This window comes from Cotesia glomerata, linkage group LG6 (assembly GCF_020080835.1).
Source record: "Cotesia glomerata isolate CgM1 linkage group LG6, MPM_Cglom_v2.3, whole genome shotgun sequence".
In the NCBI taxonomy this organism is placed as follows: Eukaryota; Metazoa; Arthropoda; class Insecta; order Hymenoptera; family Braconidae; genus Cotesia; species Cotesia glomerata.
Window position 1 is genome coordinate 16,070,243 of NC_058163.1, and position 27,424 is coordinate 16,097,666.

General features: G+C 40.2%; 1 protein-coding gene across 4 annotated transcripts in view; it reads left to right on the forward strand.

Annotated features, from left to right (window-relative positions):
- Positions 1 to 27,424, forward strand: part of LOC123266732 — a 751,444-nt gene that overhangs the window by 117,314 nt on the left and 606,706 nt on the right. For all 4 annotated transcript variants that reach the window (XM_044731127.1, XM_044731129.1, XM_044731128.1 and 1 more), the window contains exon 2: positions 9,466 to 9,771. In XM_044731127.1, the coding sequence (XP_044587062.1) occupies positions 9,700 to 9,771 (72 nt within the window). In that variant the 5' untranslated portion in view covers positions 9,466 to 9,699. The remainder of the gene's footprint in view (positions 1 to 9,465; positions 9,772 to 27,424) is intronic.

A 27,424-nucleotide genomic window follows, 5' to 3' on the forward strand; every position in this document is an offset into this window, starting at 1 on the left:
AGGGTTCTGAAATATGACACGAAGAACGGTACGGAAGAGTACGAAATCACCGGAGGAGTGCCACAGGGATCAGTTTTAGGTCCTCTGCTATGGAACATCATGTATGATGGCCTCCTGGGAATAGCATTGCCCACGGGAGTCAAACTTGTAGCATATGCGGATGACGTAGCTGTCGTGATCGTCGCAAAGCACCTCGAAGAGATAGAAATGGCATTTGATATTACATTCAGACGAGTCAATTTGTGGATGGACATGATGAACTTGCAACTAGCCAAGCATAAAACCGAGGCAGTGCTCATCACCAGCAGAAAAACGGTAGAAACCATCAAGTTAAGAGTCGGAGAACAAGAAATCACATCACAACCATTTATCCGTTATCTGGGAGTGATGCTGGATGCACGACTCAACTTCAAACAGCAGGTGGAACATGTCAGTGCCAAAGCGTCAGTAGTGAGGGCTAGTCTCGCACGGCTGATGCCTAACATCGGAGGCCCAATGCAGAGCAGGAGGCTACTATTGTCATCAGTAGTCACATCAGTGCTCACTTACGGAATATCCATTTGGGCTGATGCACTGGAAACCCAAGAATCACGGAGAAAAGCTGGACCAATATACCGACTGAGTGCCCTACGAGTAGCTAGTGCCTTCCGCACTATATCAGAAGAAGCAGTGTGCGTCATTGCTGGAACCCTACCTCTTAGAGTTCTAGCAGAGGAAAGACGGGCCCTTTACCAACGAAAGAGGTCAACTGCACTGAGCCCGGAAGAACTTAGAATTGAAGAACGGCAGAAGAGCATAGGCCGATGGCAACTACAATGGGATGCTGCAGAGAAGGGTAGGTGGACGCACCGTCTCATACCTCGGATCGACATTTGGCTTAACCGGAATCACGGTGAGGTCAATTACTATCTTACGCAGATGTTGTCGGGACATGGGTGTTTTCGAGAGTATCTACACCGCTTTAAGCGCGATAACTTTTTGGAGTGCCCGTCCTGCCCAGGAGTTGCTGAAGATGCGGAGCACGTCTTCTTTGTATGTCCTCGTTTCGATCCATAGCGTAAAAAGTTGGAGAGGATTCTGAACCAGAGTCTGCAACTAGATTCGATAGTGGAAGCAATGTTGTCATCAGAAGCTGCCTGGAACGCTACCAACACGTTTGAAACAGAAGTACTCAAAGACTTGCGTTCCACCGAAAGAAGAAGAGCAAATATCAGAAGATAGAAGGAAGGTAGTTAACACCTTAGCCACTAGAAGGAAGAGCAGTAGCTAGTTCCTCCTCTCACGAAGTAATGCCTGACGGCGGTTCCCATGAGGGATTAGAGGAAAGAAGAAAAGGGGTTTAGGGTTTAGTGAGTAGGGGCGTTAGCGTCGAGTTTTAGTATGACGCTGCGTCGAGTCTCCACATATCCAGGCGAAACAGCTATGCCTGGAATCCGCAAAAAGGGTTCCCCCCTCTGAAAAAAAAAAACACATACACACATACACACACGCGCGCGCGCGCAGACACACACACATACATACATACATACATACATACATAGATACATACATACATACATACAGACATAGTGACAATCTTGCGGGGATAGTCAGGAAAGCTTCCTGTGACCTTCAAACGTCAAGATCTGATGAAAACGATTTTTGCAAAACGGGGTGAAAACACTAACTTGCCGATTTTTGAAAATCTTCGATTTTCTTAGCGGGAAGTTAAAAATTTGTAGGTAACACAAAAAATTTCTATAGTTCAACAATTTTCATTTTTCCTTGATTATTTAATAATTTTAGTGAGATGAAAAAAATTTATTTTATTTAGACAGTTTAAAGCAAACAAACAAAAAAAAACAGTCTTAGTTTTATTATATTGGATGCTATCTTGGATGCACATCTGGATAAGATATTTTCTCGATTTTATTACTTCGAGGAATCATCCCGTCCTTTCAGCCTGAGACTTTTATGACCCCCTATTAGATGAGGCTCGGGATTTCGTCTTTCGGGCCTTTACTTATGATTTAATTTTTATCAGGGGCTTAAGAAAAAAAAATTCTTTTCAAAAGGCTCTCCGACGAAGGTTATTAAAAGTGCATTAAGTGTTTACTTTAGATTTCTCTTTTAATATTTATGTAATGTATACTTGAAATTAAGTTTAAGGAAAAAAAAATTAAATTTTATGGTCACCGGAAGTTTAAACTAAAAAAAAATTATTCTTCGAAATTTAAAAATAAAAAAAAAATCAATAAATTTTTCGGACGTAACAATCTCATTTATTATCATTTTAATCGCTTTGATTTTATCGGGACAGCCGTCTGTTAATATTCAAAATATCGTTTTCTTAAATAAAAAATATAATTATCAATTTTAAAATCTTTTGAATAAATACTGGATATTTAATTAAATTTTTTTAAGTTGATCTGAAGTTAAAAAATAAAGTTCATTTTATTAATTAAATAATTAGTCTAAGAGCCAGTAGGCGGCTACCTATATGTATTTTACAAGACCTGAGTTTTTGTACACAGAGACTCTTATACTTACCATACATGAGGTGGGGACTTACTAAGCCTAAAGTGGTGGACGCGACGGGCGCTCAGATAAGGCAGGTGTCAATTTTTGGTGAATTTTAAATCCATTTGACCACGTCTACCGCTTCGAAATTTGAAAAAATATTATTATTACTATCAGAAAATAACAATGGCAGACCATTATTAGGCGGTTAACGGTCATAAATAAGTAGCGATTAATGGCCAATGTGACAGAAATTTGACATTTAAACATTTTTTTCTTGGTGGCCACAGGAGATGAAGAAAAAAAACTCATGACAATCATAGAGTATACTTTCAGAAAGATTTTAAGACCAACAATTGATTGATCCACCCCATAGACACGGAGAAACAGCCCCATAAGTGGTGATTTTTATCTCATTAAATCGGAATTTGACTTTTAAAAATTCAGGCCTTGGTGTCCATAAGAGAAAAAACAAAAATCTTATGGAAATCATGGATTAGACTTTACATAAGATATTCAGACTCATATTCGGACGAACCACCCAGTGGACACGGAGAAACAGCCCCATAAGTGGTGATTTTCAGCTAATTTCTCTGAAGTTTAATATTTTAAAATTTGTTCCTTGGTGTCCATGAGAAATTAAAGAAAGAAACTCATGGAAATCATAGAGTTTTCTCTAAGAAAGAATTCCAGATCTATAATTGATCGATCGACCCCATGGACACAGAGAAACAGCCCCGTTAATAGTGATTTTCAGCTAATTTCAGAAAAAACTGTTAAAAATAGGCCATTTTTTCGCGGAGGAAACCCATTTAAGCCCTTAATCCACCAACATATGACTTTTAAAAATTAATTTTCTGGTGTCCATTGGATGTTGAGGGCAAAAAGTTATAGAAATCATAGTTCCCTCTACAAAAGATTTTCAGCCTTATGAAGATCGATTCCCTCCATAGTCACGAAGGCAGTTCCATACCTGGCGATTTTCACTCAATTTTTTTTTAATAAGTTCTGCAGATATTAAGATTTCACTAATTGTGTGTGTGTGTGTTCTTTTCTAACTCCCCGCAAAGAAAATCGAAGATTTTCAAAAATCGGCAAGTTATTGTTTTTAGCCCGTTTTGCAAAAATCGAGTTTCCATCAGATCTTGACGTTTGAAGGTCACAGGAAGCTTTCCTGACTATCCCCGCAAGGTTGTCACTATGTCTGTATGTATGTATGTATGTATGTATGTATGTATGTGTGTGTGTGTGTGTGTAAAAAAATAAGAAAAAAATCATTTTTGAAAGTGGTTTTTTTTGGAATAACTTTTAAACGGCTCGATCAATTAACTCCAAAAAATAATCTGCCGTTAAGCTTGAAAAACTAAATAACCGTCATTTATTCTCGGATCGTTTATAATGATACATAATAATTCCAGAACTTAAAAAACCGCGTCGATCGCCGCCAAAAATGTGGAAATTGGTTGATTGGTTCGAGAGATATCCTCGATAAAATATTTGAGAACAAGTGTTTTTTTAACATAACTCCGACATTTTTTTGAATAACTTTTAAATGGCTGCACTGATCGATTTCAAAAACTAATCAGCTATTAGCATGAAAAAATTACGTCGATGGCCGTCAAGCCGGTCAAAATTGGTCAATTCGTTCAAGAAATATCATGAACGAAAGAAAACCAAAAAAAAATGTTTTTTCGTAATTACTCCAAATTTCCTAGTTTCATCAATTCAAACTCGAAGATTCGTCATGAAACTAAAAAAATTGCGTCAAATACTGCCAACCGCGTGAAAATCGGTTGATTCATTTAAAAGTTAGTGCAGTTTGAAAATTTAAAAAATATTGTTCTATGATACTTCTATCAGACTTTTAAGCTCGAAGAGCTCAAAATAATACATAAATTGTATTTTTGAGCTCGAAGAGCTCAAAAACGTCATTAGTGCAGTTTTATGCACCTCGGTATGGAATTAGCGGTAAGTTTCACGGATGGCCTTCAGGGTTTACCGTTTTTCTAATTTTTTTTTTTATTTTGTTTTTATTTAGAAGCGAAAAAAAAATCCTCTTTCCTTCTCCGTGGATAGTACGGAGATGACTGGATCGGAACTGCGTAAGCATTACTTCAATCTCGTCTGTGTTGCACCGCCCGACGCTTGCCCCTGATTACTGGTCCCTTTCTGCGGTTTTTTTCTTTTAAAAGGTACTGCGCGTAGGCTGCGACAGCTGACCAGTTTTCTTCTTGTTTGAGCATATAGGTCACCAGGCTTGCGGGGAAGAGCCTGGTGCCTATAATTTCTTCGGTGCTGCTTCTGTAGTCCTTCCACCGATTACACTCGAAGAACGTGTGTTCAGCGTCGTCAATTTTGTCCGGGCAGTATTTGCACGTTGGCGCGCTGTGCAAACCCATCATGAAAAGATAGGCGTTAAACTATCTATGTCCCGTCAATAGCTGGGTCAGAAAGAAGTCCGTTTCTCCATGCTTCCGAGAAAGCCAGACGTTTATGTCCAGAATCAGGCGTGCCGTCCATCTACCTGTTTTCCCGGATGTCCATCGGTCCTGCCACTCATCTAGTGCTTCCGTCTTTATCTTTGTTCTTGCCTCCTTAGAGTTGTGACCATTTATTTTGGCATCGTAGATTTTCACCCTCTCGAATGCTAGTAAGTCGATTGGCGCAGCACCTGCTATGACCAATACCGTTGCTTCTGAAACTGTGCAGTAGGTACAGGTGACTCTGAGTGCTCCTCGTCGTTGAACTGCCGCTATCTTACGCTGGAGGTCTTCTATTTTAGGATATCCGCTCATATCTCTGCCCCGTAGAGTAATATCGAGTGGACTATTTCTAGAAGCACCCTCTTTTTTTTAACCTTTTTTTAAATACTTTAAATAGTATATTACAACCCAAGGCCAGAAAGTTCGATTTCCAGGCGTATGGGATATTATGGCCTCGGCCATCATATCACGTACCTCAGGTTATCCAACATTCTGGTCATGGGTTGTATACTATTTTTCTTGCTCTCCAGCCGAAAGTACGTAACCCCGTGGAAGGTTTTGCCGAGCACGAGGGGGGCGCCGCCCGACTTTTGCAAAGCCGAGGCTTTGCTGGTCGGAGCGGGTATAAAAAAAAAAAATATAAGTTAATAAATTGAAAAAAAAAATGTTATTTTAAACTTTACTAACAAATGCTTTGATTAGGAGCGACATCATGCACAGAATTTGTCACAAATATTGAAACTCATTCTAATTACAGAATTTATTTTTTTAAGTTGATTAAAAATTAGTTTTTAATTAGTAATCGACGGCTAAAAAAGATTGAAATTAAATTATTACAAGTTTGTAGAGTACATGGATCGTTTTATAAACATTGCTTTACTAACTATCAAAATATAAAAAAAAAAGCAAATAAAATTCACAAAACTATTATGTTTTATTTCTTAAACTTTTTATATAAATTATTTGTGCAGTATTATTATTAAATTGTTCATTAACAATGATCTAGTTAAAAATTATTTTTATTTTTTTGACATTCTTTGGTTAGTTTATGCGCTGACATGTTACATACAGACGATATTGTGACTGTTATATATACAGTTGAAACTCGCTGTATAGGCCGGTCGCGCCATAAAAATACGAAAGAAAGCGAGGTTCTGTGCTGCCGAGCCAGAAAATATGCGTAGCGCGCATGCGTTAGAGCAGGCCATGAAAGTTGCTCTTCCTCGAGTAAATTGCTGCCAGGAAGAGCGTACTTTCGGCTAGGAGAACAAGAAAAATATTTTTTAAGGTGGTTTCTTTGGAATAACTTTTAAACGGCTTTATCGATCAACTCCAGAAACTAATCCGCTCTCAACCTTGAAAAATTACGTCGATCGCCGCTAATCTGGTCAAAATCGGTTGATTCGTTCGAGAGATATCGTGATCGAAAGAAAATCGAAAAGTGTTTTTTCTGAATTACTCCGAAATTCCTAGTTCGATCAAAATTCAATCATGAGGATTCGTTATGAGGCTTAAAAATCTACGTCGAATGCCGCTTAATGCGTGAAAATCGGTTCATTCATTCAAAAGTTATTGCGGTTTGAAAATTAAAAAAATAGTGTTTTATCAAACTTCTAACAGATTTTTGAGCTCGAAGAACTCAAAAGCACAGATAAGCTATCTCTTTGAGCTTAGGGAGCACAAAATAACACATAAATTGTATTTTTAAGCTCGAAGAGTTCAAAAACGTCATATATGCAATTTTAAGTGGCTCGGTATGAAGTTAGCAGGAAGTTGCAGGAATGGCATTCAGGGTCAACCGTTTATCTCATTTTTAAATTCCGACAAAGAAAATTAAAAATTTTCGAAAATCGGGAAATTATTGGTTTTACCCCGTTTTGCGAAAATCGAGTTTTCATCAGATCTCGACGTTTTTAAGTCACAGGAAGTTTCCCTGACTATTCCCGCAATGGTGTCCGGGCGGCTGTATGTATGTGTGTGTGTGTATGTATGTAAATCACTTATAACTTTTGAACAGCTTGGCCGATCGGATTGAAATAGGAGGCGATCCAAAGAGTATTATTGTCATTTAATTTTGTAAGAATTTGAATTGATTCAATTCGCTAGATTTTGAGAAATCCCAAAATTAAAATTTTCGAAAAATCGTTTTTTTGGAATAACGTCTAAACGGCTTTATCGATCGATTTCAAAAGATAATCAGACTTTTATGTTTAAAAACCAAAAATTTCGAAAAAAGTGTTTTTTCACATAACTTCGACATTTCTTTTTGGATCGTTTTTGAATAAATAAAATAATTATTAGATCAAAAAAAATTACGTCGATCGCCACCAAGAACGTGAAAACCGGTTGATTGGTTCGTAAGTTATCGTTGTCGAAAAAATTTGGAAAATGTGAATTTTTCAAATTTCTCTAAGATTTTCGGTTCGATCAGTTTGTGTTCAAAAGCGTATGATAGATTCTTAAAAACTGCGTGGAATACTGCTAACCGCGTGAAAATCGATTCATTCATTCAAATATTATTGCAGTTTGAAAATTCAAAAAATACTATTTTATTAAATTTCTATCAGACTACTATCAGACTCGAAGAGCTCAAAAGCTCAGAACAGCTAACTCTATGAACTTGTAGAGCTCGAAGGAACATATAAATTGTGTGTGTGTGTGTGTGTGTGTTTTGAGCTCGAAGAATTAGCGGGAAGTTGCAGGGATGACCTTTAGGGTCAACCGTTTTCCTAATTTTTTTTTTCCTAACGTTTTCCTAATTTTTTTTTTTTTTACCCTAAAGGCCATCCCTGCAACTTCCCGCTCATTTCATACTTAAGCGCAAAAACCTACATATATTACTTTTTTGAGCTCTTTGAGCTCAATAAAATAATTTTCGTATCATTTTGAGCTTTCCGAGCTCAAAAATCTGCTAGAAGTTGAATAAAACATTATTTTTCGATTTTTAAACCACAATAACTTTTGAATGAATGAACTAATTTTTACGTGATTGGTGGCATTCAACGCAGTTTTTAAAGCCTTACGAAGAACTTTTAAGTTCAAATTGATCGAACAAGGAATTTCAAAGTAATTCCCAAAAAACGAATTTTTCGATTTTTTTCGTTAACGATAACTCACGAACGAATAAACCAATTTCGACCGGGCTAGCGGCAATCGACGTGTTATTTTAATGTTAAGAGCTGATTTGTTTTTGGGATTCATCGGTCAAGCCGTTTAAAAGTTATTCCAAAAAATCCACATTTGAAAAAAATTTTTTTTGCATTTTTTTTGAGATTTCTTAAAATCTACTGGTTCGAATCGATCCAAATTATGGTCAAAATATAAGTTGAGTCAATCTCTTTTGAATGGTGCCAACCAGGATAAAATCGGTCAAGCCGTTCGAAAGTTATGAGAGGTTTACATACGTCCGTACACACACACACACACACACACACACACACACACACACACATACAGACGTATGGACATCATCGCGGAAACATTTGGGGAGGCTTCCGAGGACCTCAAAACGTCAACATCCTTTAAAAACTCGATTTTCGAAAAACGGGGTGAAACCAATAACTACCCGATTTTTGAAAATTTTCAATTTTCTTAGCAGGAAGTTAAAAATAATCCTTCGTTTAAGACCTTGTAAATAATATCTTGAAGACCTGTCTAAAATTTCATCAAGATCGGTTGAGTAGTTCTCGAGAAATCTTGAGTACCGTCTTTGAAAACATAGTTTTGAGAACACCGCGTTTAAAGATTAGAGTGACAACAGCACCTTTAGCGCGCAACTTTTTAAAACTCTATTTCCGAAACTATTATTCGGATCGATTTGTAACTTCAGGACAATATTCTGGAGATGTTGTAGAATTTAATAAGACAAAAAAAAATCAATTCTTTTGAAACCGTGAAACCCATGTAACCCCTTAAAGAAAAATATCTTATTTTGAGAAATTAATCTGATGTATCAAATATAATCTCAAAGCTAATGACCTAGAGATCAAACTGACTCATATTACTATTACTTTTGAGGAATTTTTAGCTATTTTGTTAAGATATTATTCATTTTGAACCAGTTTTGAGCAATGTGTCTTTAACATGACTAATAAATGAAATAGCACGTACAATTCTAAACGGATTATAACAATGCTTGGTATACTTATTTTGCAGACAACTACTTTGAACAAGCTTGAAGAGAAGTAAAATCGGTCAATTAGTATGAAAATATTGGCAATTTAAAATTTCTAACATGCTAAAAATCGCGATTTCCTCGAATACCTTTGTAAATAACTTTTGACTGAGAAGAGATCTACAATTTATTTGAATTAATAGAGATAACGTCTGTACACTAACACTCTCTAGTTTGATTACTTACAGCTTAATGAAAAAAACTAAGCGAAAAAATTATTTTAATCAAAAATAGTTTTTAATTAATGAATTTATATCATAGCATCGTGTAAATTAAAAAAAAATAATAATAATATTTATTCATTTATAGGGTCAGATAGATAACCGTGGCTCGTCAGCAAGGAGTGCTGGCAGTGCAAAGAATTGCAGTAGCGATTTTGGTGGGTCGCAGTCGTCGCCGATACGAGGAATTGGATGCAATGCGACTGAAAGCTATAGTAAGGATACCGATCTTCTGGCACACGCAGCTTCTGCTCTCCGTAGGTTACATTTCAAATCAGCTGGTGGAAGTCGCAGCTGTCGTACCGTACCAAAAGTAGTGATCATGGGGTCTAGCACTGCCTCCGAAACAACGATTAACACCAGCACTGACAGTGTCAATACTCAAGTAACTCTGGTACATATTATCTTGCTGTTTTAAGTAGATTCTATAGTAATTTGTTTTTCCGACAGAACTGTTGAAAAATATTGCTATTTCCTGACTCAGCTTGTCCAGCTGGTTCAGAAAATACATATGCTTCGAAAGCTTGTATATATTGTAACAGGGTAAATATACCCTGAATCGATAAGTCACCAGATATCGATAATTGTTGGACGCAGCACTGGCGCGTCTCGATCTTCGGGCCTAAAGAGAGAGTGTGAGGGGTTAGTTTCGGGTTATTACAGGTGAGCCGTGCAGTGCAAAAGGGAGAAGTAGTGTAACCGCCGGACGGAGTGTCATGGAAAATCAAGAGATCCCCGGGGTAGTTACCAGACGAAGGAAGCCAACAACAATTAGAACTCCAATTTCAAGCAGAGAGTTAGATCGTCGTTTTATTCATTAAGGTATTGAAAATTACTCTGTGGGCTAGAAGTGGACCGCGGTTTACCTAATATTCGGTTTACTTCTTCTTATTTATAATTTGGTTATTTAATTGACAACAGTTTAAGATTCATTTAATTTATAATTATTAATATTTGTTAGTCTGGACTGAGTGATTTATACCCGAGAGTCGTTCAGTCAACCTTGAGGTAAAAATTAATTTAATTTCATGAGAATTATTTTTATTGAATTAAAATTTGATCAGTAATTTATTAAATTAATTAACATCTGAAAGTAGTTCTAATTTATATTAATTATATTGGTCAATTTAGTCAGTTAAAACCAATAGTAAAATTTTTCATGTAATTAATTGTCTTCTCACGAATTCCTAGTCAAGCGTCGGTTGAATTTTACGTCGTAGATAATCCGGGACCTAAGGTTAAAACTAACGCACTAACAAATATTTGGCGTCGTTTTTAAGAACGTAAATTTTTGTCAATTATTTATATTGAATATTTTACACCGATTTATTGAATTAATTTTTGAGTTGATATTATTTTATTGCAAATATATTTATTAATATTACGTCGCATTTACAATCGATTAAATCTATGAATTTTTATGGTAATCAATTTGATATTGAAGTAATTTAGTACATAATAATTTATTTAGACTAAATTAATTCTACGTGCTTAATTTATTGAGTTTTCATTTGCCCTCATAGCTTCGCAAAGCGTAAAATTCAACTTCGTCTATCCTGTAATCTTGCATTCAATATCTCATTAATTGGTGAAACTCACAGATTTAATCCAGACAAAATTTGCACGCCATGTCATCGTTTCCAATAGGAAACAGTGCTCCACCTTCTAGTAGAATGTCCAGCTTATGAACATCTTAGACGCAAACACCTGGGCCAATGGATGCCGGATGACACCGCCTCACCCGATCTTCTCGCACTGCTTGATTAGGATTTATTAACATCTACAAAGTCTCTTTACCTATTCTTAAGTGATGTAATCTTAGTCAGAAATAGTATCGCATTCCCCTGAATATCTGAGATAATTTATATAATATTATTAAATCCAAAAATATCAGCTGTTTCGTCCAATCTCTAATCTCTCAACTCTGTCCTGCTAACATATATTCATATTTGTTTATACTATATTATATACTATTCAAAATCACCATATACCAAATCTCTATTATACCGTGCATCAAGGAAATAACCCCTAAAAACTGTACCTTAAAATTATAAATAAATAATTTATTGAATTGAACTTAAGTTTGAGAAATTATTTAGATAAATTAATTCGTCATTTTATTGAAAATTATTTGTAAATGATTTATTAGCGTGAATATTCATTCCAAGAATGTTAGTTGAAATTTGATGACGAAAATTATTTGCAATTTATTAATTGCTATGGTTGGATATTAAATTCAGGATTTGATTTAGAATAAATTCATGAGTTAAATTTTAGTTCAGATTTTAGTGAATTAATTTGTGAGTCTGAGAGTATTGTGTAAATTAAGTACTAGCTAATAACTGAATTAATTTGGTTGATGTTTTAACGTTTTAACGTTAATTTCATTTGTTGAAATAAGTTGTTAAAAATTTTAATAAATAAAAATAAAGTCAATAGAGTGTGTATGTGTGTGTGTGTGTTTTTTTTCCTAAGGGGGGGGGAATCCTTTTTACGGATTCTAGGCATAGCTGTTTGACCTGGATATGTGGCGACTCGACGCAGCGTCATACTAAAACTCGACGCTGACGCCCCTACCTACTAAACCCTAAACCACTTTCTCTTCTATCCTCTGATCCCCCATGGTACCGTCGTAAGGCATTTCTTCGTGGGGGGAGGAATCAGCTGCCGCTCTTCCTTCTGGTGGCTAAGATGTTATTTCTTTCTCCTAGATTCTGTCTTTCGCTCTTTTTCTCTCAATGGATCGCAACTCTGTAAGCACTTTTGTAGCAAAAATGCTTGTGGCGTTCCAGGCAGCTTCTGACGACAACATTGCTTCTACTATTGATTCTGGTTGGGTTCTCTTTTTCAGAATCTTCTCTAACTCATCGCGCTGTTGGTTAAAACGTGGACACGCAAAGAAAACATGCTCCGCATCTTCATTGACCCCTGGACAGCACGGGCACTCTGGGGTATCATCGTGCTTAAAGCGGTGAAGATACTTCCGGTAACATCCTTGTCCTGATAACATCTGCGTTAAATAATAGTTGATCTCACCGTGACTCCGGTTGAACTACACATCAATCCGAGGTATGAGACGGTATATCCACCAAGCTTTCTCTGCAAAATCCCACTCCTGTTGCCATCTTGCGATGCTGTGTTGCCGTTCTTCCCTTCTAAGTTCTTCAGGGCTCAGTGTGGTTGACCTTTTTCGTTGATATAGGTTCCGTCTTTCCTCAGCTAGGACTCTGAGAGGCAGAGTACCGGAAATAACACACACTGCTTCCTCTGATATTGTGCGGAAGGCGCTAGTTACTCGTAGGGCACTCAGTCGATATACTGGTCCAGCCTTTTTCCATGATTTTTGCGTCTTTAGTGCGTCGACCCAAATGGATATTCCGTAAGTGACCACCGATGTGACTACTGATGACAATAATAGCCTCCTGCTCTGCTTTGGGCCTCCGACGTTCGGCATCAGTCGTGCGAGACTAGCCCTCACTACTGACGCTTTAGGACTGACATGTTCCACTTGCTTTTTAAAGTTGAGTCGGGCATCAAGCATCACTCCCAAATATCGGATATAAGGTTGTGATGTGATTTCTTGTTCGCCGACTTTCCGCTTAATGGTCTCTACCACTTTTCTGCTGGTAATAAGCACTGCCTTAGTCTTGTGTTGCGCCAGTTGCAGGTTCACTGCGTCCATCCACCGGTTAACACGCTCAAAAGTGAGATCGAACATATGGTTTATCTCGTCCAGGTGTTTGGCAACGATCACTACGGCTACGTCATCTGCATATGCTACGAGTTTGACGTTTCTTGGCAGAGTTAATCTTAATAGACCGTCATACATAATATTCCACAGAAGCGGGCCTAGAACTGAACCTTGTGGTACACCTCCATTAATATCATACTCCCTCGGACCGTTCTTCGTGTCATACTTCAGGACCCTGTTTTCAAAGTAGCTTGCTACGATCTTAAGAAGGTATTCTGGTACATACTTCTGTTGGAGGGCCTGCATGATGCACTCCCAATTGGCGGAGTTGAAGGCGTTTCTGATATCTAGAGTCGCCACCAGGAAATACTTCTTCATTCCACCCTTCCATCTGGTTCCTGCTATTGCTTTCTTGGCCGTATCAACAACCAGTTTGATTGCGTCCAGGAATGATCGTCCTTTCCGAAATCCATACTGATTGTCTGCCAGGAGTGGGTCGACTACTGCTTCAATTCTCTGATGAATTATGCGTTCAAATATCTTACCCGCTGTATCTAGCATGCAAACTGGGCGGTAAGATGACGGTTCATCCGGTGGCTTTTTCTCTTTAGGAAGCAGCACTAACCGTTGCTGTTTCCACTTTCGAGGAAAAATCCCTTCTATGAGGCAGGTGGTGTAAACATTTAGGAATAATGCCGGTGCTGCCTTTATAGCTGTTTTTAAGGCAATATAAGAGATTCCATCTAATCCTGGTGCTTTATTATTTCCTACGCGTTTGCAAGCCTCCGTCAGTTCTTCTTTTGTGACAGGTGGAATATCCTCCAGTTCGCCTTGAACTAACTGGTAATGAAGCTCACGTTGCTGCGGAAACAGCGCGGTAACGATTCTCTGCAGGAGTTGTGGGCATGTGGGTGCCGGCATTTGTTTGACTTTTAGGTGAGTCATGACCACCTTGTACGGTCTACCCCACAGGTCTTTGTCCACCTCGTTGATGAGCTCTTTCCAGCATTGCCTCTTACTATCCTTAATGGCTTTGTTCAATGATCGACGGGCTTTTTTGTACTATGCGATCAGCTCCACAGAATTAAGTCGTCGATAGCCACGCTGGGATATTCTTCTTTTCTTTAGACACTCTTTCCGAAGAACGCTAATGTGGTCGTTCCACCAGTGTACTGCCGGGCGTTGACTTATGCTGCGTTTCCGGACCATACCTGCATCGGAGGCCTGGACAACTCTTTTCTTTAGGTCCTTGGTCATTTCTTCTGCGGATCCAGTAGTAATCGGTTCACTATTCAGGGCTATTACCAATATGCTTGTTTCAAAAGACTTCACTTTCCATCCAATGGTATTGAGTGACTTGATTGGTCTTCTTGTATTCCGGTCATGTGATATTTCCCAGAGAATTGCCTTGTGGTCGCTGGCTGTGTAGATATCCATCACCTTCCAGTCGTATTTCCCACTGATGAGGCTGCTGCTGACGAAAGTGAGATCTACAATAGAGCTTGCTTCTCTTTTAGTATAGGTTGGCGTATCACCACTGTTGAGCTGGACTACATCTAGTGTAGTAAAAGCTTCCAGTAGTGCTTTTCCTTGCGCATTGGTCTGCTTGCTGCCCCAGTCTACTGCCCAGGAGTTGAAGTCACCGGCAATCGCGTCTGGATAATGCTGCTTAGTGTCCTCGGTCAGTTTGTCCAAGAATTCAGTGAATTCAACAATGGATAGGCTAGGTGGTGCATAACAGCTGTAGAAACGGATGCCGTTAACTGTTGCTGCTACAAAGCTGGCATTATCATTGTTAACTATCCTCTGGAAGGGATGCTTACCACAGGACCAGATGACAGCCTTGGCAGTGCTGTCAGATTCCCAAGGCTGGGTATTCAGGTGTCTGTATGGCTCTGCTATCATTACTAAGTCTAACTCTAGTTCTCTTGCTGTTTGCATAAGCAGATCATGCGCAGCTTTGCAATGGTTTAGGTTTAGCTGCAATATCTTCATGTCTGTTTGTTTGTTATCTTCTGGAGTGCCTCTTTAAATACTGGGCACCTGGATGCGCCGGCATGATGGGCCGCGTTCTCCGCACTTTGGTCCGCGCATAATACACATTTCGCTGGGTTTTTGCTTTCAGCAATCTTGTGTCCCTCTTGTCCGCACCTAATACATAGCTTAGACCGATCCACATTGCTCTTGCACTGGGATCCATGGTGTCCAAAGTGCCAACACTTGAAACATTGGATTGGTCTCCTCGTAGCTCTGATTCGGCAGTTTACCCAGCCGATCTGGACTTAACCGCTTTCTGCCAATATCTTCCGCGCTGCAGCTGCTGCTAGTGTTTCAACAGCTGTCTGAGTACCTCTGTAGGCCTTACGAATCTTAATTGTCCCTAGTGGTATCTCGCAGGTTTCTCCGATTACCGTTTGCAAGGCAGCCTGAATATCCTCCTTGGTTGTGGTATCGTCAAGATCTCGGATTTCGACGTTTTCCTGTGGTCCTTTGCAGATTACCTTCGCGTCTTCTTGCAGGATGCCCGCAATGGTCTTCTGTAAAGCTTGGCCTCGAGCAGTGCTCTTCCTCGAAAGCGTAATCAGCAAGCTCCCGGTCCTAGTTCTTTGGATCTTATCCACTGTAGTACGGACCTGTTCGTCGGGGACGTCCTGCTTTATTCGCTTCAGAATCTCAGCATACTTTGCCGTCTTTGCTGGGCGGATGATCAGTGCGTCAGGCCTGATTCGTTTGCGCGGTTTTTTTCGCTTAGGCTCTGGCCTGGGCTCCTTCGGCGGTTGCTTCTGGAGCTTTTCTTTTGCTTGCCTTCTCTTGGACTTCCTTGACTGGACTTTTGCCACTCATTCACCTCCTTTTTTTCGCCGTTCTGTGTTACCGCGTTTTTCGGAGGACTTGGTTTAAGGTCCTTCTTCTTCTTAGTACGGCTGGTCATTGAGTCTGGGGAATTTCGCTCCTTCCTTTTCCCAAGCCTGATATCAGTTCCAGTTTCCTCACCGTCTTCGACAACTGACTCGACGTCACCCTCGCCACCTGTGTCCATCTCTTCGACAAACGTGTCGGCTTTTGCAGGTGAAACCGCTGTCGCACTCGTCTTCATCACGACATTACCATATTGCTGTTGGATGTTCTGCCACTCTTTGTCCAGTTTCTTGAACCTTCTCAGGGCACTGCAGATGTTCGTCGACTTTGACTTGATCTCCTTGTGGACATTTTGCTTGGTTTGGAGAAAGTCCTGCAGTCCACTGACTAGCTTCTACAGATGTACCAGAGCATCTGTCCTCTTCATGTTTGCACTAAGTAGCAGTGCGTCTTGCTGGGCATGAGGCCCGTTTTCACTCTTGTTTGTTTCCTGTGAATTACTCATACTTTTTGATTTACGAGCGCATCGTACGGAGTGGAGCGGGTTGCCATAACTAGGAACGGGTGTACCCTCGGAGATAGTACTCCTACCCCAGTTCCCTGAGGCCTAGCCGACACTTAGCCAGTCCTGGAATACACGGACGGACTAGACTCGCTCGGAGCGGTGAAGATTCCGATCTCTAACACTCACTGCGTACTTCCTGATCAAGGCCCGAAGTGTCTGGCTCCTGATTCGCTACTGCAACTTACACCTCGGCAGAGAAAGCTCAGATCAGCCATGGCCTGCATTGTCGAAAACTACGATACAGGTTCCGGTCACTCCCAGTGGGTCACAGCAGAGAACGATCGTCTTGCTAGGTCAGTTAGTGTGACCAACCCATTACAGGGTAGTTTTGTCCACGGGAGCTTATTTTTTTTGGTTATTTTGCTTAGCTCCTACCCGCTGTACCTCATAAACTAAGAGATTAAGTGTCATCCAAGGACAGCGAGCATCCTCCCATCCACTCGGGGAGACGCGTCCGGTAGCAGTTTCTCCTCAGCCCCGAATGTGGTTGTGTGTGTGTGTGTGTGTGTGTGTGTGTGTGTGTGTGTGTGTGTGTGTGTGTGTGTGTGTGTGTGTGTGTGTACGGGTTATGCGTGTGAGCTGCAAAGGTATCTTGGTCAACGTTGCAGTCACTAGGCTGTTACTTCTGTAGCTGTGTATGTTAATAAACGATCTCTACTTAATGATGAATCTTTGGGTAGAGTAATTAGTATAGTTTTGGTACCGTTTAAGTTAATTATAAATTTTTGTCACGTGTATACGCCGAGAGGGGCACGTACTAAAGTCAACAAAATCAACGAGTATACGCCGGGAGGAGCTCGTTGAGCATAAGTCACTTGGAACCCTTTGCATCATCGCCCAGGTTTGGAGGTCTTAAAAGATTAAGTTAGAAACAGTTGTATTAACGCCGGGAGGGGGTACAACGGGAATAAGGCTGTTGTTAAGTTGTTTATAGTATAAGTGTGTGAGTGATTAAATTTTTTATTGTTAATAAATACTAGTATATGTGTTAATTAATTATTTATTATTTCAATAGCACCTCTCTCCACTCTCTCTTCCCTAGAAGATAAGCTCTCTGCTCTGGACCGGTTCTAGGAACCGTGAGAATAAACCTGGTGGCACCCTGTTTGGTTAATTTGTCTTTTTGATCATTTTCGTAGTTTATTAATTAATTAATTAGGGCTAATTGGCGGGATTGAAACTGTTACAATCTATAAATATGGGGCATTCCCTATAACTTTTTCACAAGTTGACCTTTCAGCACTTTTTTAACTTCCCGCTAAGAAAATTGAAAATTTTCAAAAATCGAGAGGTTATGGGTTTTACCCATGAGAAATCTAAAAAAAAAATCTGGAAAACGGTTGACCCCAAAAACCATCCCTGCAACTTCCCGCTAATTCCATATCTAAGCGCTTAAAATTGCACTTATGATGTTTTTGAGCTCTTAGAGCTCAAAAATATGATTTGTATGTTATTTCGAGCTCTCTGAGCTCATAGAGTTAGATGTTCTAAGCTTTTGAGCTCTTCGAGCTCAAAAGACTGATAGAACTTTAATCAAACAATATTTTTTAAATTTTCAAACTGCAATAATTTCTGAATAAATAAACTGATTTTCACGCGGTTGGTAGTCTTCCACGCAGTTTTTGCAATTCTATACTATACTTTTAAACATAAACTGATTGAACCGAAAATCGTTGAGAAATTTGGAAAATTCACTTTTTCCGAATTTTTTCGACAACGATAACTCACGAACCAATTAACCGATTTCACGTTTTTGCTAGCGATCGAAGTGGTTTTTTAGGCTCTAATAATGATTCTATTTCATCAAAAACGAGCCATGAAGAAATGTCGAAGTTATGTGAAAGAAACACTTTTTTCGAAATTTTTCGTTTTCGATAACTCTTGAACGAATCAACCGATTTCAACGGGGCTTGTGGCAATCGACGTGATTTTTCTAACTTAAGAGCGGATTAGTTTTTGGAGTTGATCAATAAAGCCGTTTAAAAGTTATTTTAAAAAAACGATTTTTTGAAAATTTTATTTTTGAGATTACTCAAAATCTAGCAAACCGAATCTATTCAAATTTCTACGAAATTCAATGGCAAAGATACTCTTTGAATCACCACCTATTTCGATCCGATCGGCCAAGCCGTTCAAAAGTTATGAAAAGTTTACATACATACATACACACACACACACACACACACACACACACACACGCACACACACACACACACACACACATATAGCCGCACGGACACCATCGCGGGAAGAGTCAAGGAAGCTTCCTGTGACCTTAAAACGTCGAGATCTGATGACTTGATTTTCGCAAAACGGGGTAGAACCAATAACTTCCCGATTTTTGAAAATTTTCAATTTTTATAGCAGGAAGTTAAAAATTAGGACGACGGTTGACCCTAAAGGCCACCTCTGCAAAATAGCAGTTTAATAAAACAATTTTTTGAATTTTCAAACGGCATAACTTTTGAATAAATTAACCGATTTTTACACGGTTGGCGCCATTCGACGAAGTTTTTAAAGCCCCATGAAGAATCTTCAAGTTCAAATCGATCGAGCCAAGAATTTTGAAGTAATTCCAAATAAAATGTTTTTCCAGTTTTTTTTCGACAACGATAACTCACGAACGAATCAACCGATTTTGACCGCGTTTTCGGTGATCGACGTGGTTTTTTGATCTTAAGAACTGATTAGATTTTGAAATTGACCGGTGGAGCCATTTAAAAGAAATTCCAAAAAAAACCACATTTCAAAAAATTTGTTTTTGTAGTTTTTTTGAGATTTCTCAAAATCTACTGGTTCGAATCGGTCTAAATGGTATCCAAAATCTAAATTTGGTCAAGCCCTTTCGAATGGCGTCAACCACGATGAAATCGGTCAAGCCGTTCAAAAGTTTAAAACGTTGATTAAGTTGTTGGAATATTTAATTAAATATAATTAAAACAATATCAGACTAATTTGATACTCAGAGTCGTTTCAAATAATATGTGAGGTCGCCTGGCTAAATTCAGACTCTCACTAATATATTAATCTGATAATAAATACCTCGAACTGGCCGTACAAAGTAATAAACTAACACCAATACTAATGTGTGACTTAGTTGTGGTTCGAGTAGATGATGTTTCCGTGGATAAACTGGAATACGCGGCCTCTAGTACGTGATCTAGTGAATCCACCCTCAACCTCAGACTGGAATAGGATGGTATGGCACGAAGTACAATGTAATAAACAGGTTTCTTCGTTTTAATAATTTATTTATTCAATAAAAATGAATATTATTTCACCACAAATGCCCAACTTGGCAACATTCACACTAACGTAAAGTAAATCAACAATCAATGTTGTAAAATTATTGATTCAATAAATTAAACTGTTCAGGCTAACAGTCAAGTAAGTCCGATTATTTATAACAAAATAAACAAAACAATAATCAATCTGTTTATTACAAAACAGGGTTAAAACGATTTGTAATTGATTGAACTATACAAATCACTCTCAGACTAAGTGAGATTCAATTAATTAAACATTAATTAAAAAGGCTCGAAGCACAAGAGGCTTCAACAAAGATACTTCAAGTAAAAAGGCGCCAACAGCATGGTCGCACGTGCTTGTATAGTATCAGCGGCCATGCTGTTGCACTGGTCGAATATGCCCGAGACGACTTGCGCTGCTACAATGTCCAGCATCGTAACAAGTTATAAGAGAGTCACATACATACACACACACACACACACACACACACACACACACACACACACACACACACACACATAACTTCCCGATTTTTGAAAATTTTCAATTTTCTTAGCGGGAACTTAAAAAATTATTTCAAATGTGGTTTTTTTGGAATTACTTTTAAACAGCTTTACTAATCAATTTTAACAAAATCGGTTCATTCGTTCGTGAGTTATCGTTGTCGAAAAAAAAACCGAAAGAAGTGTTTTTTCGGAATTACATCGAAATTCCTACTTCAACCGATTAAAACTTAAAGATTCTTCATGAGGCCCGAAGAACTGCGTCGAAAGCCACCAACCGCGTGAAAGTCGGTTTATTCATTCAAAAGTTTTTGCAGTTTTAAAATTTGAGAACTGGTGTTTTGATAAACTTTTACCAGATTTTTTAGCTCGAAGAGCTCAAAAACGTAGTAAGTGTAATTGTGGGCACTTTAATATGAAATTAGCGGGAAATTATAGATGGCCTTTACAACCATTTTTCTAATTTTTATTTTTAAATGCAGTTTTCAGAAAAAAATTTTTCGGAAGTCACGACATATCATTTATTTCAGTTTTTTCAACAAAACCGTCATTTTTTCGAAGTCGGACAACTTCGATTCTCAATTTTTTCATCTCAAAAAAAACGTTTACTAAGACAGTAGAGAAGAAGGAGGTCAGCTGAAACAAAAAAAGTTTAGTAATTTTTTACTATTCGAAATAAAACAAAATAATAATTTTTTAACTTACCTCTAAGAAAATCGAAGATTTTCAAAAATCGGAAAGTTATTGTTTTCATCCTGTTTTGCAAAAATCAAGTTTTCATCAGATCTCGACGTTTGAAGGTCACAGGAAGCTTCCTTGACTATCCCCGCGAGGTTGTCACGTCGTCTGTATGTATGTGTGTGTGTGTGTGTGTGTGTGTGTGTGTGTGTGTGAGTGTGAGTGTGTGTGTGTGTTTTTTTTTTTTTTTTTTTTTTTTTGTTTTATGGGGGGGAATCTTTTTTACGGATTCTAGGCATAGTTGTTTGGCCTGGATATGTCGCGACTCGACGCAGTGTCATACTAAAACTCGACGCTAGCACCCCTACCCACTCAACCCTAAACCCCTTTCCCTCTTTCCCCTAATCCCTCATGGAAACCGCCGTTAGGCATTACTTCATGAGGGAAGGATCTAGCTACTGCTCTTTCTTCTGGTAGCTAAGGTGTTATTTTACCTTTCTTCTAGTTGTTGTCATTTGCTCTTCTTCTTTCGATGGAACGCAAGTCTATAAGGACTTCTGTTGCAAATGTGCTGATGGCGTTCCAGGAGGCTCTTGATGACAACATTGCTTCTACTATTGTCTCTGGTTGGATTTTCTTCTTTAGGATCATCTCCAGCTCATCTTGCTGTGGGTAAAATCGTGGGCACTCAACGAAAACGTGCTCCGCGTCTTCATTGATTCCTGGGAGGGGCGAGCACTCCGGTGAATCATCATGCTCAAAGCGGTGAAGATACGTCCGAAAACATCCATGTCCTGACAACAACTGCGTCAGATAGTAATTGACCTCGCCATGACTTCGGTTTAGCCAAACGTCGATCTTCGGTATGAGACGGTGTGTCCATCTCCCTGTTGTCACGGCGTCCCACTGCGATTGCGATCGTGCGATGCTGTTCTGCTGTTCTTCAGCTCTGATTTCCTCGGCACTTTGTGTGGTTGTCCTCTTTCGTAGGTAAAGGTTCCGTCTTTTCTAAGCTAGGACTCTGAGCGGCAAAGTTCCGGAAATGACACACACTGCTTTCTCTGATATTATTCGAAAGGTGCTTGCAACTCGTAGGGCACTCATACGATATATTGGTCCAGCTTTTCTCCATGAATCTTGCACCTCTAGTGCGTCAGCCTAAATGGATATTCCGTAGGTGAGCACCGATGTGACTACTGATGACAATAGTAGCCTCCTGCTCTGCCTTGGGCCTCCGACGTTCGGCATCAATCGTGCGAGACTAGCTCTCACTACTGACGCTTTCGTACAGAAGTGTTCCACTTGCTGCTTGAAGTTGAGTCGGGCATCAAGCATCACTCCCAGATATCGTATATGAGGTTGTGATGTGATTTCTCGGTCACCGACTTTTAGCTTAATTGTTTCAACTTCTTTTCGGCTGGTAATAAGCACTGCTTTGGTCTTCTGCTTGGCCAGTTGTAGGTTCACTGTATCCATCCACTGGTTGATCTTCTCAAAAGTGATGTCAAACAGATGTTGAATCTCGTCGAGGTGTTTGGCGACGATCACTGCGGCAACATCATCCGCATACGCTACCAGTTTGACACATCTTGGAAGCTTCAGTCTCAGGAGCCCGTCATACATGATATTCCACAGAAGTGGACCAAGAACAGAGCCCTGTGGCACACCACCGGTTATATCATACTCTTTCGGACCATTCTTTGTATCGTATTTCAGCAGTCTATCTGTAAAATAGCTAATCACTAGTCTGCGAAGATATGTTGGCACGTTCTTTTCGTCGAGAACTTGCATGATGCAGTCCCAATTAGCGGAATTGAAAGCATTTTTGATGTCCAAGGCAGCCACCAGGCAGTACTTCTTCGTTCCACCCTTCCATCTAATTCCTGCGATTGCCTCTGATGGATGATACGCTCAAATATTCTACCCGCCGTATCTAGCATGCAGAGTGGTCGGTAAGATGACGGTTCTTTTGGCGGTTTCTTTCCTTTAGGTAAAAGTACTAACCGTTGCTGTTTCCACTTACGAGGAAAAGTCCCCTCCTTGAGGCGTGCGTTGTAAGCGTCTAGAAATAATGTTGGTGCTGCCTTTATGATGTTTTTCAAGGCTATATTAGGGATTCCGTCCAATCCCGGCGCTTTATTATTTCCTACCCGATTACAGGCCTCCAACAATTCTTCTTCAGTGACAGGTGGAATGTCGTCCAGTTCATCTTGCGTTGACTGATAATTGAGACTGTGTTGCTGTGGAAATAGCGCAGTGACGATTTTCTGAAGGAGTTGGGGACACGTAGGTGACGGCATTTGTTGTTTCTTCAGGTGTGTCATGACCACCTTATACGGCCGACCCCACACGTCTTTGTCGACCTCGTATATGAGCTCTTTCCAGCATCTTCCTTTGCTCTCTTTTATGGCCTTATTAAGTTCACGACGAGCTTTTTTGTACTCTGCGATCAGCACTGCAGAGTTAGGTCGTTGATAGCCACGCTGTGATATTCTTCTCTTTCGATGACACTCATTACGGAGGTTGCTGATATGATCATTCCACCAGTGTACCACAGGTCTTGAATTCATAACACGTTTGCGAGGCATACTGGCATCACAAACTTGTGTTACTCGCATCATCAGGGCCTTAGTATGTTCTTCTGCACATCCAGTCTCTATCGGATCACTATCGAGGGCTGTTAGCAATACTTCTGGGTCAAGAGATTTCACCTTCCAACCGACGGTGTTAAATTGCTTGATAGGCCCCCTGAGGTTCTGTTCGTTTGACGTTTCCCAGAGTATCGCATGATGGTCACTGGCAGTGTAGATGTCCAGTACCTTCCAGTTAGCGTTACCTTTAGCAAGGCTGGTACTGACAAAAGTAACGTCTACAATCGAGCTTGCGTCACCTTTGGTGTAGGTCGGCGTGTCACCACTGTTGAGCAAGACTACATCTAGTGTAGAAAGCTTCTAGCAGCTCTCTTCCTCGTGCATTAGTCTGCTTACTGCCTCAGTCCACTGCCCAGGCGTTAAAGTCCCCGGCTATCGCCACTGGATGATGTTGCTTCGCGTCCTCGGTCAGTCGATCCAAGAAGTCAGTAAACTCAGCAATTGAGAGGCTAGGTGGTGCGTAGCAGCTGTAAAAACGGATACCATCTACTGATGCTGCTATAAAGCCAGCGCTGCCATTGGTAGCTACACTCTGGAAAGGGAGCTTACCACAAGCCCAGATCACAGCTTTCGTGGTGATATCCGTCTCCCAAGGTTGTCCAGCTAAATGTTTATATGGCTCCGATAAAAGCACAACGTCGAGCTTTAATTCCCGTACTGTCTGCATAAGCAGGTCATGCGCAGCTTCGCAGTGATTGATGTTATGCTGCAGTATCCTCATGTTCGTTTATTTGTCAGCTTCTGGAGTGCTTCTTGAAAGACTGGGCATCGGCCAGAACCAGACCGGTGAGCAGTGTCCTGAGAGCCAGGTTTTTCCGCACATAACGCACATTTCATTTTATTTGGGCATTGAGCAGCTTGATGACCTGTTTGCCCACATTTGATGCAAAGCCCAGATCGGTCGACTTCGCTTTTACCTTGGGCAGTAGTGTGCCAGCACTTATAGCATCGTAGTGGTGTCTTAACTGCTCTGACACGGCAATTTACCCAGCCAATCCTAGGCAATTTACCCCAGCATTTCAAGCTGTTCCTTTGGGTCTTTACAGATGACTTGCGCTTCTTCTTTAAGGATGCTCTTGATGATCTTCAGCAAAGCTTGTCCTTTGTCTGCGGTCTTCCTGGAAAGCGTAATGAGCATATTCCCATCATTCGTCTTTTGAACCTTGTCAACGACGTCACGGGTCTGATCTGGTGAGACATCTTTTTTAATCCGACGCAGTATCTCGGCATATTTTTCCTTCTCAACGGATCGAATAATTAAGGCATCTGGTTTGGTGAATTTTCGCGGTTTTTTCCGCTTAGGCTCCGGCCGAGATTTGTTTACCGGTTGTTTTGGTAACCGCTCTCTCGCTTGCTCCTTCTTCTCCTTCTTGGATTGGACCTTCTGCCATTCAGTCACCTCTTTTTTTCCGGCGTTCTGCACTGCTGTGTTTTTCGGAGGACTTGGTTTCAGGTCCTTTTTTTTCACAACTTGGCTGATCGTTGGGTCGGGAGAAGATCTATCTTTTCTCTTAGTTGACTTGCTGCTAGTTCTGCTTCTGTCTTCCGCGACTGATTCACCGTCACCTTCGGCTCCAGTGTCCATTGCTTCTTCATTCACGACAGTCGCTTGAATGCTTCTCTCCGGTGTAGTGCGAGAAGTGCTTCGTACTGTTAAACGCCATTCTTCATCAAGTTTCTTGAATCTCTGGAGGGCATTGGCTACGCTGGTCGTCTTGGTCTTAATCTCCTTGTGGATATTGACCTTAGGTTGGACGAGGTCATTTAGCTCACTGGTCAGCTTTTCAAGGCGTTCGAACGCTTGCAACCGCTTCATTTCAGCGCTTTCTTCATTCGCTGCTTGTTGGGCATGAGGCCCGTTTTCACTATTGTTGTTTTCCTGAATTTCACTCATACTTTTAAATCCACCAGCGCATCGTACGGAGTGGAGCGGGTTGTCATAACTAGGAACGGGTGTACCCTCGGAGATAGTACTCCTACCCCAGATCCCTAAGGCCTAGCCGACACTTAGCCAGTCCCGGAATACACGGACGGACTAGACTCGCTCGGAGCGGTGAAGATTCCGATCTCTAACACTCACTGCGTACTTCCTGATCAAGGCCCGAAGTGGCTGGCTCCTGATCCACTGCTGCAACTTACACCTCGGCAGAGCAAGCTCACATCAGCCGTGGCCTGCATCGTCGGAAACTACGACACGAGGTTCCGGTCACTCCCAGTGGGTCACAGCAGGGAATGATTGTCTTGTTAGGTCAGTTAGTGTGACCAACCCATTAAAGGGGAGTTTTGTCCACAGGAACGTATTTTATTTGGCTCCTACCCTCTGTACCAGGTACAGCAAGCGTTCTCCCATCCGCTATGGGGAGAGCCATCCCAATTCTCGTCGATAAAGCGTTATATGCTCATCTTTTCTAAGATTAAAAATAAATCTAATTGAGCAATTTATTGCACGCTGAAGTTTCCAATCATTTTCAGATGTTGAGTCTACCAGTACGACGGAACAGTAGTCAGCAAGTGGTAAGATGGTAGCTGATACTAACAATTTTCTTATGTCAGTTGAAAAGATGTTTATCTGAACTTTGAGAGAGTGCAGAGCTGAGTTTACTTTGCTCACTACTTGCTGGACATGATGATTCCAACTCAGGTTCCTGCTGATGTGTAATCCTAAGCACTTGGTAGTATCGACATAAGGAATTATGACACCATCTATAGCAATGGGTGGCACATCAAAATTACTCAGTTGCCTCAGCTTACTATTTGAATCCAAGATCATAGCTTTGGTCTTGGACAAGTTTATCTCCAAGCCATGCTTCTTTGCCCAATCCGCAACTGATTGTGCATCAGTGCTGACCTGTCTGACTGCCTCTTGTAGCTTATATAAAAAGAAGTGTAGATAGATATATTTGTCATCAGCAAACAGACCATGATTGCAATACACTAGCCATCTGGCTACAGAATTCATGACAATCAGAAACAAGATTGGGCCGAGAACAGAACCCTGAGGAACACCAGATGAAGTTCTGAGGAGCTGAATCGGAGTCCCAAGATCATTCAATATTGACTGAGAACGGTTTGATAGGTAGGAGAAAAACCAAATAATTGTTTCCACTGAAAATCCAAGTTCAAATAACGCAATCAATATGATTTTGGGATCAACATAGTCGAAAGCCTTACTCAAATCAAACAACACTAATATAGTAAGTTTGTTCTTGTCCATCGCTTGCCTAATATCATCAGTAATCCTCAATAATGCTGATTGTGTACTGTGATGCTTCCTAAAACCAGATTGAAAACTATCAAGAAGCTCATTATCTTCCAGATAAGTTATCACTTGATTTGCAATAATCCTCTCAAAAACTTTGGCGAGATGTGATAAATTTGCTACAGGACGGGTATCTGCTGGAGATCTAGGTGGTGAAGTTTTGTTCAGAGGAATTATGAAAATAACTTTCCAAATTTCAGGGAAAATTCCAGTATCGAGAGATTTATTAGATAAAGCCGTAAGAAACAGTGAAATTTGTGGAAGGTGGTCACGTAGTCATCTTAAATCCAATTCATCAGGACTTTTCCCTTTAGACTTTGGAAGAGTAATATGCAATGCCTTAGTAACATCAACGATGTCAATCTTGGTCCACTTAAATGAGCACTCAACTTGCCTAGAATGGTTCTTGGCATCAATTCAACAAAATTTTCACTGCAAGATGGGTGTTTTCTCACTATGTTGGCGTAGTATTCGTTCAATTCAAGAGGATCAAAGAAGTTTAGCGGTGAAGAAGGATTTGACTTAATTAGTCCAAGATGTTTAAGCTTACTCCAAATAGACGAATCATATGGAAGATTTGAGAGAATATTTT